Source organism: Phyllostomus discolor, chromosome 4 (assembly GCF_004126475.2).
Source record: "Phyllostomus discolor isolate MPI-MPIP mPhyDis1 chromosome 4, mPhyDis1.pri.v3, whole genome shotgun sequence".
In the NCBI taxonomy this organism is placed as follows: Eukaryota; Metazoa; Chordata; class Mammalia; order Chiroptera; family Phyllostomidae; genus Phyllostomus; species Phyllostomus discolor.
In genome coordinates, this window is record NC_040906.2 from 20,244,093 (window position 1) to 20,259,416 (window position 15,324).

The 15,324-nt window shown below is 35.4% G+C and overlaps 1 protein-coding gene across 7 annotated transcripts in view; it reads left to right on the plus strand.

Moving 5' to 3' along the window:
* ERBB4 (erb-b2 receptor tyrosine kinase 4) overlaps positions 1–15,324 on the plus strand; it is a 970,339-nt gene that overhangs the window by 723,200 nt on the left and 231,815 nt on the right. For 4 of the 7 annotated variants that reach the window (XM_036022897.1, XM_028510101.2, XM_036022900.1 and 1 more), the window contains exons 14-17: positions 1,189–1,282; positions 8,114–8,268; positions 14,770–14,814; positions 14,935–15,009. In XM_036022897.1, coding sequence (XP_035878790.1) covers positions 1,189–1,282; positions 8,114–8,268; positions 14,770–14,814; positions 14,935–15,009 — 369 coding nt within the window. The remainder of the gene's footprint in view (positions 1–1,188; positions 1,283–8,113; positions 8,269–14,769; positions 14,815–14,934; positions 15,010–15,324) is intronic. The other 3 variants (XM_036022899.1, XM_036022901.1, XM_036022902.1) reach the window with 2 other exon arrangements.

The following is a 15,324-nucleotide window of genomic DNA, read 5'->3' on the forward strand; positions in this document are numbered from 1 at the left end:
ATTATTTTGCCTTGGAGTAGATGTAGCCTTAATCTCAACAACAAAAAATAGAGCCCAACTTTTGGACTTCTCTCATTTATTAAGGCTTTACAGTGACAAAATGAGATATTTCACTATAAAAAAAGTAAATATTTCACACAAGAGAAAAATAAATTTGAATTTATCACCTAATTAATTTAAAATGATCATATTTGCAATGCTATTAGTTTGGAATGGTGCATCATAATACAAAGGCACAGAGCAATACAGTAGCCATAGCTATTTAGACATTTTGTGAATGACTCATAACTGACATTCTAAATTATCTTGACCCAGTACTTCATTCGCTCATACATTAGTAGGAATACAGTGGTTTAAACATATTGTACATGACTAATACTCAATCATCAAAATGAAAATTTTAGAGTAGATATAGATTACAAATAGCCATAGTGTATAAGGTTGTGTGAAGGGATGACCATCATCCCAGATTTCTTAATTAGAAAGTTTTAGAATGTTACTATTAAAGTATTTTTTATTTTACATCATATAGCATTACTTCAAAAAGAATTTAAACTGGAAAAGATGTTGTGATATTAGATCAGTAGCCCAAGAAAATAAAACCTTCCATAAAAAAAGATGTTTTCTCTAATTCTCTAAGGCATATATTTTAAAAGAAGAAAAGAAATCAAAGCAGTTTTTGAAGTTTCACCAAAAATAAATTAAAGAGTCTTGGGATTTGAAAGACAAGAATGGGGGAATATTCACGTAACTTAGCAATGAGAAAAAGACAATGGTTCTATCAGAGTTTAAAAAGCAGAGCTCCCACTAAGAGTAAAATTTTATAGAGAGACCAGCAATGACAGCCTTACTTAAGAAGTTAAAACCAATTCTGCTACGTCATCAGAAGAATTATACTTTTTTTTTGAGATGTCTGCAATCTCTCTCTTGTGAGAGAGGTTTCCTGAATGAGTCTATAGTTGAACCCAGTGGAGGGCAAGGAGAGCCATCTGGCCGCAGTTTGTCTCTGCTCCTAATGGAGAACTTTCATTCCTTAATGTTCGGAGAAATGATTCCGATGCTCTTGGCACAGAGCGAAACGAACTCTAGAATGTACTCTGCCAATAGGACTCTTAGCAGATGTTACTTCATTTGTTAAGTTGACAGCTTGTTTGCTTACACCACCTCATGCAGCTGATGTTTCCACAGCGAATTTCGGGAGTTTGCAAACGGCTCCATCTGTGTGGAGTGTGACCCCCAGTGTGAGAAGATGGAAGATGGCATCCTCACATGCCATGGACCGGTAAGCTCGAGGACATCTGTGGTTGTGTTGGCTTATTCTGTGTCATGAATGAAAGTCTATGTCATTGCTTTATTGTTTAACTACACATTCAATAGATGTTTGCAGCATGATGTGGGGAATCGCATGTGGTATTCCACCCTTAAAAGGCATAAGTGTAGTCATGGAGATATAATATTCAAAATTCAATTTCTTAAATGTTTATGTGCCAGATCATGCATTCAGAGAGAAGATATGGGGTTGGCCCTGAAGATTACACAGTGTTGAAAAGAGAGATGCACAAATAATTAAGTTGAAGCCAAATAACTGATAAATTATTAATAAGTATAAATTGTTATAGGAACACAGTTAAGGGAGAACGTAATCTGTTTTGGGGATGGAAAGTGGGGCATTGAGAAAGGCCATAGAGAAGTGACGTTTGAGCTATGCTTTGAATTAAAATCTGGAATGCAAAAACATGCAAAGTTATGCAAATGTGAAAGTTCTTGTTTTGAGGTAAACTGTAATACATTCTGTGTTTAATTATTTAACTATGATGACATTGTGAAGGACAGTTGAAAGAAGGAGGAAGGCAAATACAAACTAAAGTCTAAAGCAGTGTGATAAATACCATGGTAAGGGGAAAATCTGAGGGTATGGGATCAGGAAAGTCTTCATGGATAAATTCATACTCACACAGTTTGAAATTAGCCTTACAGAGGAATGATAATTACTTTTCAGACCTCCCTTTGGGTCCCACCATTCAGGTTTTCTCTTGATAAAAATGTCTGTATTAGTTTGTCATTCCAAAGTGCCATACTCATTCTTCTTTAGACAAATTTCCATTTTGTTTGTGTATTGAGTCATCTCTCAGTAAAATGACTTGAGGACTGACATTTGGATATAGTCAAGAGCTCACCAAGTTTCCATAAAAATTCATTTTAAAATTAAATTGTATCGATGTTTCTGCCAGCATGCTTATTCTGCACTTAATTAGCTTAGGAAAAAAAACAAATCATTGAGCCCTCCAAACTCCCATTAGCCCCAGTGAGCCATACTGGAACTTCATCTAAAGAGGGATGTGGGAAACTTGGACAGCTCAGAGGACTACCACAGGATGATTAAGCTTGGAAAATCAGACCTCTGAGGAAAAGGAGTGGTCTGATTGGCCTGAAAAACCAAACTTTTAAAGACAGTTTAACATGTAACGATCCCCAAGCAAGTATGCAAAGGGCGTACACAGTCCTTTTCTTTCCCCAGTAAGAATAGTAAGAGAAAATACAATGTATCTGTGACGTGAGAAGCACAGAGCCTGGAAAGAATGTCATGAAACAACACAGGGATATAAAGTTTCATCATGGTTTCAAAGCAAATCCAGCTATTGATATGACTTCTTTAAAAACTAACGTATTTAGGTACCTTCTTGACCATAAGTCACTGAATCATAAAATCTCTCCTAGACAGACCGAGACTTTGAAAATGTATAATTAGAGTAATCAAGAATTTGCCTATAATTCTATTGTTATGTTAAAGAATTAAGGCAGTTTACAGAATACACATACAAAACTCATTCTAAGTATCTTTTCCATTTTTAAAAGTATTTGATAACTAAAAGACTGAAAAATAGGTATTTTTATTAATTTTGAACTTTTTTTTTACTTTTATGTTAAATTTACTGGGATGAGATTGGTTAAAAAGGTATGTAGATTTCAGGAGTACAGTTCTATAAAACATTACCTGTATACTGTATTGTGTTTTTACCACCCCAAATCAAGTCTTCTTCCATCACCCTTTATTCCCATTATGCCCTCTTCTAACTCCCCCACCCCCCTTCCCTCTGGTAATCACCGTACAGTTATTGTCTGTGTCTTTAAGATAGTTTTCTTTTCTTTTTTTTTTTAAGTTGTTCCAAGGACATCATTTTGATTCTCTAATGACAGCATTGTTGGATCATATATTTAAAATCACTAACCAGGAATAAAACTATGCATTAATATGTTCAGAACAATGATTTTTCAACTGGTATGTCCCAGCACACTGGTGTGCTGCAAGAATGTGTAAAACATGCAATACCTGACTGTTTAGTCAGAGGCACTGACCTCTCTTCCCTTAGATTGTCAGATAAAAAAGTGACAATAGCCATCACAACAATAGACATCCAATGTGAATGAGTCAAAATATACCTGTTTTTGGTCACATCTGCAAAAATATATGTTTTGGTGGGCTGCAAAATTTTACTAATTAGTTTATGTGTGTCATGAGATGAAAATGGCTGAAAGTCGCTGGTTTAGAAAGTAGAAAAGGCAATACCCAGGCCTCAAGTTGTGAGTTGGTATGTCTGGAGATAAGTGGAGGCAAAGGTAGGGAAAGTTGGATAACGCTGAATCAGCATCTGTGAAAGATCAGAGAACAGAATCAAGGGAACCTCCTTGATTACTTGATCAGTAGGCCTTGAAACGCTCAGCAGGTACAAACACATGTCTTCTAGGTTCTGCTCTCTGAAAAGCTGGCAGGACTGAGCTCAAACAATGGCCTTAATTTGCTCTCATTAGGAGGTTGCTTGCTCTCAGCCATGACAGTTCATATTAGGTTTTTGCCTATTTCTGAGTCCACAGGTTGATTACCACAACCAGAGAAGAGGAGGTTTTGTGTGCCGTGAAACAGGCATATACCACTTCGGATATCCAAGAGGTTCTGGAAAATTCTCTATGAGACCAACACTGAGATGAGATAGAGGAAAAAAGTCATAAAGCCAGCTGGAATTCCCTCATGATTAATTCTGCTTAAGTCACACCTTTCTGATCTGTCAATGTTTTCTTGATAATAACGTTTTATACATATACATATATATTTACTTATTTACTTATTTATGTATATAAATATATATGTATCAAACATTTATGTATGGTGCATACCATCACATTCTTCATTTAAACTATACAGAAATTGAACCTGTAATGATTATCAAGTTACACCAAAAAGTCAGCAAGCCAGTGAGACGTGGAACTGACAATTGTAAAAGTTCTGACTCTAAAATTTACCCTCTTTTCATCCCTTTTTTCCCCAGGCAAGAATGTCTGCACTGTAATAAGGATAATATGCTTTCTGGATATGACACCTATATATAAAATAGGATGGTATTATTCTATTTAAGTATGACTGAAATCCAGGATACTCTTAAGAGGAATAGATTTGAAATAGAGGAGGCCTTTGCCTTTGTATCCTTGTCTGTCTGCACTTGGTCTTCTTTATTTTACTATTATTACTTATTCTTTAACCATTTTATTCTTCCTGCCTGTCATTCACCACTCCTGTAGTATTTAGAAGGATAAAGGATGGCATGTGAGAAGAAATAAAAGTAAGGAAATCAGACACACTTTTAGGCAACCAAAATATAAGCCAGAGAGATAGAAGAAGAGAAGAGATAGGGGAACAGAACTGACTTTAAAATATATTTTCATGAAAACTAAAGTAGCTGTCCTCATTGTATAGTAGCTTACAAGAGAATATTTTTAAAAATTGTTATGTAAAATGCACTATAAGTCTAGAAAAGGTTCTAAGGCAGCCCACTTCCATGTGATGATCTAGCACTCCAAGATGCTATGAATTTACGGCACCTCCCCCTCTACACGGAGTCCCTGATCCACGGCAGCAGGGAAAGAGGAGGCTGGAGGGTTTAACAATGGCAGTCTCATAAATCCCTTCTATTTACATTGTCCAAAGCAAGATATACCTCACCCCTGGTGAGAGGAGAATATCAAAATCCCATGTGGCTGGAAGTGAAAGAGAACTGGATACCTGTGAAAAGTAGCTTTGTCTCTTATAGTAGCTACTAGAGAAAAACACCAATTGTCACTGAAAATAAAATATGTAGTGTTTCCATCAGGATGTAGTGTTTGTTATAGTTTCTGTCTAGATTATTGAGTCCAGGTGTAACTTAAAATCAGAGATAAGGAAGAATATTGCTTTCACTTCTATTTTATTATTATTATTATTATTATTATTATTGCATTTATTAGTTCATTGACTGGACCTAGATTCTTTTTTTTTGTTAAAGATTTTTATTTATTTATAGAGAGGGAAAGGAGGGAGATAGAGAGAGAGAAACATCAATGTGTGGTTGCTGGGGGTCATGGCCTGCAACCCATGCATGTACTCTGGCTGGGAATCGAACCTGCGACACTTTGGTTCACAGCCCGCGCTCAATCCACTGAGCTATGCCAGCCAGGGCCTGAACCTAGATTCTTAAAAGCTTTGGGAATATAATGATAGAATAGTAAGCATTAGACACATATATTTCTTTAAAGCTCTTTATTATTGAAATGAGATGGAGAAACAGTACATTTCTTTTCAGATTTGACAGGACATTTTTTTAGTTAAGTCAGCTTAGAGTACTAGGTTTTGTATCAAAATAAGAAATACTTAAACAAAGAAAAACAAAAAAGGATTTATCTCATAATGTACTTAAAGTTTAAATGTGAATTACATTTTAATTTCATAATTTTTATATCTTCTGATTTTACCTGGACATTATTTTATATTACAATAATCTTATTTTATTTTTAAGTATATTTCATTGATTATGCTAGTATAGTTGTCTCATTTTTCTCCCCTTTATCCTCCTCCACCCTGTAACCCCCTTCCCTCCAGCATTCTCCCCACTTAGTTCATGTCCATGCATTGTACATGTAAGTTCTTTGGCTTCTCCATTTCCTCTCCTTGTCTATGTTGTACTTACCAGTTATGCTTCTTTTTCACTGTAACTTTCCCTCCATTCTCCCTCTTCCCTCTGCCCACTGATAACCCTCCATGTGATTTCCATTTCTGAGATAGAAAAATCATTTCTGATTTCTAGTTGCAACAATAGCTGCCTAATTTTCTCATCGTAAGTTTTATTCTTGTGTTCCGCAAGAAAAAATCAGCACATCCCTTGTCTTGTACAATAAGTCATGCCACTGAGCATACTTGTGCAGTAAATGATTTTGTATAATAGAAGGCATTACATGCCTAAGCACCCTTGAGCAGGTGTTAAAATTGGAAGCATGTGAAGTATTCTTTTCTGGTAGGAAATAAGAAGTTGCGAATAGCAAACTCTTCAGTTTGAATAGGGGTTAGGTGTCATAGGATATTTTTTTTTTGTCAAAGCTCTAAGTCTCACATCAAAATAGTGAAATAGACAGATGCCTGTGCCTGATTGAACCTCAACAGTCTCAGGATTTCTAGAAATATCTTTAAGATTATTTTTACTTTTTTACACTACTATTCTTTACTAGCAGCCTCTGTCTTTAAGTGTTAAAATATTATATTTCTTAATTTCCAGAGGCCTTATGTTACCAGATTGCAAAGTCTGCCTGCTTTGTGGTTAACATTTATGGACAGATGCAGTGCACGCCCATGAATGGACCGATTCCCACGCTCCCCGCCCAATACCTAGCTCTGTATGAAGTTTGCTTGCTCTTGGCTTCCAAATCCACATTCTTCATAATTATAAACCTACCAAAATGCATTATCTCCCGCTATACTTACTACATCTTAGCTCTATAAATTGTAGTCAGTATGACCTGTCATAACTGTTGAATCATGTGGGTGTAGGTTTCAGGGAGAAATGGATCAGGGAAAAAAAATTCCAAGGAAGTGGTTAAAGAGGAAGCCTAAGACAATATGATGTTCAAAAAGAACTGAAAGTAAATCTCAAACAAGTAATATCATTTTCCCAAAGGGCTCAATGAGTAAAAACATTAGCATCTTTCAAGAAAATATCATTTGTAATCAAAATGTTCTCAGAATGATTGGACGATATAATACTCATTTCTTGCATATTCAGTGCCCCCCATACCAAATGCAAATTAGTTTTTTTGTAAAATTATTAGATGTTTACTACAGTTTAAAATTTTTCTTTTACTATGACATTTATATATATTTAATATATTCGATCCATATTGCTTGTTAACATCCTACATACTTGAAAATTATTGTATATATAAACATAAATATTTATTTTTTTCTTTCATTTTTTTCTTTTTAGTTAAATTTTTTTATCTTTTTATTTTATTTTAATTATTGTTCAAGTATAATTTTCTATCTTTTACTGTCCCAGTGTTTAAAATGAGTTAATTTTATTTAAAGTAATCATACTCATATTTATATTACCTGTCTTAAATATGTTTCTCCATTAATTTTTCATATGTATTTATCTTTATGGAATTTTTTATATTTGGCCACCAGAATGTGTCTTTTTATGACTCTCAGTATTGTCCTGTGATTTAGTAAAATCCCTAAGTATTAGCATTATATTGCTTTTAGCATTATCATAAGCTGACTGAGATTGAGAATAATTTAGAAATTAACTTGTATTGGCCTAAACTGCCTAATTCCTGATAATTCAACCATATTACATTTTAATATTTATTGTTTGAATAAATAGTCATTGGACAACCAGAATCAATATCTTACTTTTAGATGGAATTTGGTGTTATACAACTTCTTTTTCCTTATTGACTGTTATTATTTTCTTTTCCTCATTGACTATTTAGGAAGAAATCTCCCATATTTCCAGTGATTGTGATAGAATGCCCCTGGGGAAAAAGCGTTGTTATCAAACATGGTTGCTTTTTACTACAGCCAGGACTAGATGACAGAGAGAAAATACTGATATTCTTTGGAAAAGTCCTTGGAAAAGTTGGTGATCAAAAGGCTACAATAGCTATATCACCTTTCATGTTGCTGAAAATGCTCTCCAGTTCCCTAGAAGAGTACAGCCCACCCAGTAAAGTCTCAGTAACTAAGCCCCACGCCTACAGTTTCGGAGGGAGCAGCACACATTTTTCCTTGTCTGTTTTATCTTTCACACCTCAGGGACCTGACAACTGTACGAAGTGCTCCCACTTTAAGGATGGCCCAAACTGTGTGGAAAAATGTCCAGACGGCTTACAGGGGGCAAACAGTTTCATATTCAAATATGCTGACCAGGATCGCGAGTGCCACCCGTGTCATCCGAACTGCACGCAAGGGTAAGCATCCCCGCTGACAAGGACTCGTACTTGAATTCGGTGTTGCTGATCCAAAGGGACGCTCATGGGCCTGCTTCCCTGACACAGCCTGCAACATGTATAGTGTTCTCACACAAAATTCTGTCCGTCTTTCTGTTCAGTAGGTTGATTTTAAGCAAGATTCTTTCTAAGAAAAGGGCTTCAGGAATCAAAGTTATACCCTTTTAAGTATTTCCGTGGAACACTTAACTAGAACTGTTTTATTGACAACTTCATGAAGTTGGTGTTGGGTATACTTTATATGGAGTGTAGCAATTCTTTCAAATTCACCGCAGATTGAAGTCATTCGGAAAGAAAGATACTGATTATACTTTTGAGATGTGTGCTTAGTAAATCTTCACCACAGGTTTTCTGTTTTTGCTTCTTTGTCGCTAGAACCAGTTTAGGGCATAGTTTAATTTATCTTTGGTGAATACTGCCTTGGATTACTCCTTCAAGAAAATATAAGCAAAAGTAATGGTAGCAGAAAAATCAGGGAACATGGTAATATGTATTTCAATAAAATTATGAGTGCTTTTTGTGAAAGTAATTTTGTTGTAGTTTGACTTGTAACAGAATTTTTTTTGTTTGATGTAGAATTTTTTCTGTTTTTTTTGTTCAATGATTGGGCAACACATTTTTTTCTGGTTTTCAAAACTACATCTTATAAAATGAATAAAAATTAAATTTATTTTTGAGACCTATCACAGTTGAAGACAAAGACATAACAGAAAGAAGAAAAGCACTGGACTACAAAGGAACTAATGTTGGTTATCTAACAAATCCCAGCAACTATTTTTTCAACAAATCTACATATTAGTAAAGTCCTTTCTTTTTCTTTCCTGCAGAAGGTGAATACTTTTAGAAACCAGAGCAGTTTCTCATGCTCTATCCCCCTTGTGTCCATAAAACCCTTTGTCCATTGCAAGTGTCCACACGCATGTGCACACATGCGTACAAACACTTGCACTTGTTGAGAATCGTCTTGCTTATTTTATATCTGGCGGGAAAGCATGAGATTCCATAAAGAGATTTTTCTGCCAGATTAAGGGCTAGCTTTTAGGGGATACTGAAGAAGTGAAACAAGCAACATTCTCTTCTGCCAAGAGGACATCGATTCGCAGATGCTGTTAATTTCCTACAGGTCAAGAAATCAGCTTAAGTCATTCTGTGAAGTGGCAGATCCTCAAAGGTAAAGTCATAGTGTGCCATTCAAATTCAAATTCAGCTTGGAAGGGCTAATGCCAACTCAATGGTTTAGACAGAAACCCATAGGTTGAGGATCCTGAAATATTCGCACAGACACTGTGCTTCAAGGAAACTAGCAGGAACAAACTACTCCCTTTGTGAGTTTCTGGCACGCTCGGGTTAAAAGTATTTCATGAAGAAAACAACTGGCACCGCTGGAGCAGAAGCATCAGCAACTGAAAGAGAAAACTCTACTGGCTAAAATAATCATCCACAAGAGGGTTTTATTGTTTTGCAGCTAAAATTAAACCAGTAAATTATTTAATATAATGTTGATGTCAACAGCTGTTGCCATTCAAAATGAGGCCTTTTGCTGTTTTTGCAAATCTAATTACAATGAAGCCATTAGGGAAATGAAAGTGAGATCATAGGGAGCTGTAGTCTGCATGTATGGCTGGTGTGTCTTCCCCTCAGCCCTGTTAAATCACGATTATAAAATAAAAGAAAGCATATATTGTGGAAGTAGAAGCGGGGACAATGAAGAGATCGATTTCCCACAGCCACAAATGCTAGATGGCCAAAGGGGAGTGGGCAGGTGTAATAGGGAATGAATCTGACCAGATCAGGTGGGAACTCCCAGCAAATGGAAAGCTGTTTTCAAATTCACTCCTCCAGAATGATGCTTAGACAGAATTCGAATATTGTACTCCCTGGCATCTTCCCGGGTACATGGATTCTGGAATGACTAACTCAGTCCTGAAGGATTTTTATTTTGTTTTCATTTCGTTTACTGCCATCTTTTTTCTAATAGCCCCCGTATCATCCAGGTTCACTCACTTCACTCAAGTTCTGTGGCCCCAGCCACAGAATGGAATTTAGAAATGTCAAGTTTTCCTGCTGTGCCCCTTTATACAGTACAGCTGTGCAGCACTGTGCTTTGGAAGCCTTCTCTGGACCAACGGAGTGCACTTTACAGGCTAAAAGATCACTGGGGCAGCGAGATGACGGGACAAGTGACTATTTTTGTTCCTAAGCACATGTAATTACTGACCTATTAGTTAGTAAGTGTGAGCTCACCAGGCCAGCTCCACTTTGGAAAACAGCTTTTCTTTCATATGCCAATATTATGTCAGCTAGATAATTCAAGAACCAAGTTAATGGAAATAGTCTTTCAAATCACATTTTTCAAAGAAGAAAAGTTCTTACTCTGAATACTGTTTAATGATTTTCTGAAAATAAAATTATCTGTTTAATACCTCAAGAGCACTTTTGCTACTCTAAAAGTGCATTATGTATATTGGCTCTAATAAGTTCTTTATATACCTTTAAAACAGATTACCCATTTAGCACCTAACAGGAGCTTTTTCACTAATATGCCTAAAGGGAAAGAAAAAGTAGTGCTGTCTCTTTTTTTTTTCTCGACTAAAAGACTTTTATTTTAGCAGCCTTTTCTCTTGTAAACACCTACTGTGCCTTGTACCTGGTGGCAGCCAAGTTGAGAAGTGGGCAGGGCACAGCTCTGAGCCACTAGGACGAGTCAGTCCCATGAACTTATACTCTTACGGTTTATAGCCTTCCATTAGAGACACTCACCCACATTTGGAGAGGGTGAGCAAGAATTTAATATTTAGGAATGAGCATTGTGTTTTCAATCTTCAAAGTAGAAATCTTTAAAGAGGACTTGTTAACTGAATTTGCTATGTAATTACATGACCATAAGGAAAGAGCAGTTTCCTCACTACCACCAACTGAGTCCATGATAAATGTCAATTTAATGTTGGGTTTTAGGGGTGGACTAGGAGATGTGTGTTTTTCATGAGGCATCTTTTAAAAACTTTATTAAACATTCTTGTTAATGTTAATATCATGATTTTATATTATGAAATTTCCTCTGTCTTAATCTATTTTATCAATCCTTTTTTATTATTTTATCAGTGAAATAATTTCCATTGATGGAGAAAAAGAGAGAAGTATTGCTTGTGGAATTAATGTCTACACTACTTCAATTGAAACTTTTAAATATTCTTCTATTTTCATTTCAAAATTTGGAGATTTTTGTCAAAATATCTCCACTACATTAGTTATATGGGTACATCAAGATGCTTATAAATTGATAAGTAGTGACAAATATTAAGCAGCTCAATATTTGAAATTCTGGATATTTTTATACTGTTACATCAACATATTATAGTTTCTCTTTCTGTTCTTTCTAGAAATTTCCTAGTTTGGAACACTGATTTTGTCAAAAGTTATATTGTTCCATATCTTTATTCAATCTCTCATTTTAGATTTTGACTCTACAAAAGTTTAATATTTTCATTATTCTGTGGTCTTGCTGAATCAATATAAATTATATGTGCTTATGTAAAGGACAAAGTTGAAGTAGAACATGCATCTTAAAGTACTGACTTGTCCTCACAAAGGATAGCACCCCTTCAACCATACCCTTATTCTTCTTCATCTTCCTTTGCTTCATTCATCTTTAGTGCACAGACATGTTCAAATCTCAAATATCCTACCCAGTCCTCTCAACCAAATTTCTGGAACACACATCCTGCCCCCTCTTTCCCTCCCTTTCCTTTTCCATTGCCTCTATCTTCGGTTTGCCTCAGTTCACAGTATAATTTCTAGTGAGCTTGACCATCACACCTGAAATACTCTCGGTAGTTCTTATTTTACTAGGCCTCTCTTTGCATCCGACACTGATGATCACCCTACTTCCTGAAGTCCCCTTCTGATTGGGCTTCAAGGATGCTGTAATGAATTCATTATACTCCATTATATTTCCCTGTGCTTCTGACATGAGCTCATTCATTTTATGCCTTTCACTGACTAGTTATTGGAGTTCCTTGGGTCTCAGTCTCAGTCTCTGCTTTTCTCACTTTATAGGTTCTTCTTCAGCCATTTTATCCACTTACATGATTTTAATTTTTTCCTGTATGTTATTTCAAAACTGATGAGCACACCGTGCCTTCTGCCGCCACCCGCACCCTCCAGCCACAGACTCATTTTCCAGATGCTGAGGAACATTTCTTGCTGGGTTGTGGAACAGCACTAAGCTATAGATGCACAAAACTGAAATTAGCCATTCCTTCTGCCCAGCACACCCAAGGGAATGACGGTCCTCTTCTTGCCTTCTCTCACTAGTGGTTTCACTGTTCTCAAAGGTAGGAATATGAGTCATTCTTAACTCTTCCTTCCACTTTCATTATCAAACCAGCCATCACCTTCCCTCTTTTGCCCCCCATACTTGCCAAGATATTTCTTGAATCCATCTCTTTGCCTTTGTACCATTTTCCTAGTTTAGTCCATCATTTCTTGAATAGGCTAAAACAATCTCTGTGCCAAACAAGTCTTTCGGGATACCAGCTGCCCAGCCCCCACATAGAGATCTACGTAAAACACAAAGCCAGCAATCTCTCTACTTCTTTGAAACCCGCTGGTGGTTTTTATTAAGTATGCAGCTAAGTGAAGTCTTCAAATTCTGGCGCCTGTCTCATGCTCTAGCTTCTTTTCCCTATCCCTGTTGCCACATCTGGCTCCTTCATTGTGTTGTGAGCTCATAAAAACCAGACAAATGTCTAATTCATCTTTTTTTCTGCCTCCAGCTCCTAGAATAGTAGGAACACTGAGTGGGCATGATGCAACGCAGGTTTTTGTTTTTGTTTTTTAATGAACGAACTGAATGGTCTGTTATTCACATTTTCTCCTGAGGGTTAATTTCACTTTCAAAAATTTTTATTTTTCAAAGGTTATTATAAAAACACAGATTATAAACTAATCATAGGTTATAAAAGCATTTGAGGAAGATATAATAGAAACCTAGAAAAAATAAATTCTTCAGAATAGAATTCAAAGAAAAGCATACAAGACAATTTGGAAATGTTTTTAGTACTTAATTTTCTCATTTTAGAAAATAATTGTATTTAGGAATTATGATATCAATTCAAAATTACATGCTCTAGTTATTTACTTGTTAATTTTTTAAAACTTTGTACACAATGTATTTGTCATATATCTGTATATTAAAAGTTTTCTGGACCTATCAAACCAATCCTCAAAACAATTCCCATTTTTTACCTGGTATGAATGTTATATTCTTGATGCAGGAAAATAATGACTTAATCATTATTAGGCATACTTATATTAGCTCACCAGTGTTTAGTTATTTAAATATATAATGGACAGCCTGGCCTTATATATGATACATATTTTATTCATTATATAGTGATTTTAACTTCACCTTCTTTTACTGTTTTAGAAATTTTGTTTGGAAAAGTAATTTTTATTACCAGCAGAATTAGACAGTTCTATAAATCATAGCTGTAGGAAGAATCTTGATAATGCTTTGGAGCTCTGTGTCTTTGATGGGGAAAAATGGAAAGGAAAGCAATTCAAGAAAATTGGAAGATGGAAAAAATATTTCTAGAATACTTACAAATGAAATTCTAGGGAGTCTACATCAGAGTTTTGTGTACTTATGTTATTTTACTTAAATGTTAATCTCAGTAGATTGTTTAGTTACCTAGATCTGAACTTATTCATTTCCTTGGAGAGGATTTATTTGTTTGTTATTAACTAACTTCAATATTTTGGCAGTTTAAAAAGCTGTTTTTGTTTACTTGTTATGGCACTGCTCTTTTAAAAGAGAGTGTCAAGACAAACTGCAAGATGGTGAAACCAGTTAATTTGCTTTTTAAATGAATTCATGTTTAAAGATAAGTGTGTTTTAAAGACAGTCACAACCAAGGAATGGCATAATGTGATTATGTAAAGCATCTATGAGAATAACATTAAAGAATGCCAACCCACTTTCTGCCAAAATCAATCTTTAAAAAGTGTTAAGCATCAGGTTATTATATTATATGGAACAGTTCATGTTTCTTTTTTTATTGATTTTGTTTTTTACTTAACTATAAGAGTTTTTCAAAGAAATCGTATGCATGAAACCAATTACAGCCATTGAAATATAAGTTTTTCATCGAGACATAATTATGAATAATGCAAATGAACTGCACGTATTAGAAATGAGCAATATGTGTTTGGAAGTTATCCACAGAAATAGAGTGAAACATCCTTTTTCATGAATATGTTTCTATGCATTCCACTTGGGTGGTATTTGCAATTTATTTCTGGGTATCCATCCAGCAATAATATTCTCACTGCCTTTAAATTCATGGTGTTCCAAGATTGTCTAATAACTATAATTAAGAATTTGTCACAACTGGTACATTTCTTATTGATTTTTTAAATGACTAATTGTTCTTGTATTTTTTAAATTTGCATCTTCTGCAGGTGCATAGGCTCAAGTATTGAAGACTGCATCGGCCTGATGGATAGGTACTTGGTGTGCTTGCTTCCCATGTTCTTCCTGGAGGCTCCATGTGTGAGCACTGGTGCATGAGTGTGCATGTCACTGTGAATGGAGAATGATGTTTTCTGTTCTGTAATTGCCTGCAGGTGTAGCGGTCCCACTAGTCATGACTGCATTTACTATCCTTGGACGGGCCATTCCACTTTACCACAACATGCTAGGTAACATCTACCATGTTTCCATTTTGTCGCTCGAATCCTCTCCCAATGGTCATGGATGAAAAGTACTAACTGGTTGGGTGAAATCTGTAATATGTTAAATTGGGAAGATAGGAAGAGGCATTTAGCACTTAACTTTTTCAAGCCACATTTCTTACCTCTTCTCACTTCATTGATTATGACTCTGGAATCCAGATTAGTTAATATCATTATTTTTAATTTTGTACAATTAAGGAAAATTAACTAATTTTGAATTTTTTAGCTAGAACTTTCATTGAATGTATCATTCCTAGTTCTGTAGATGATTTCAAAAAGAAA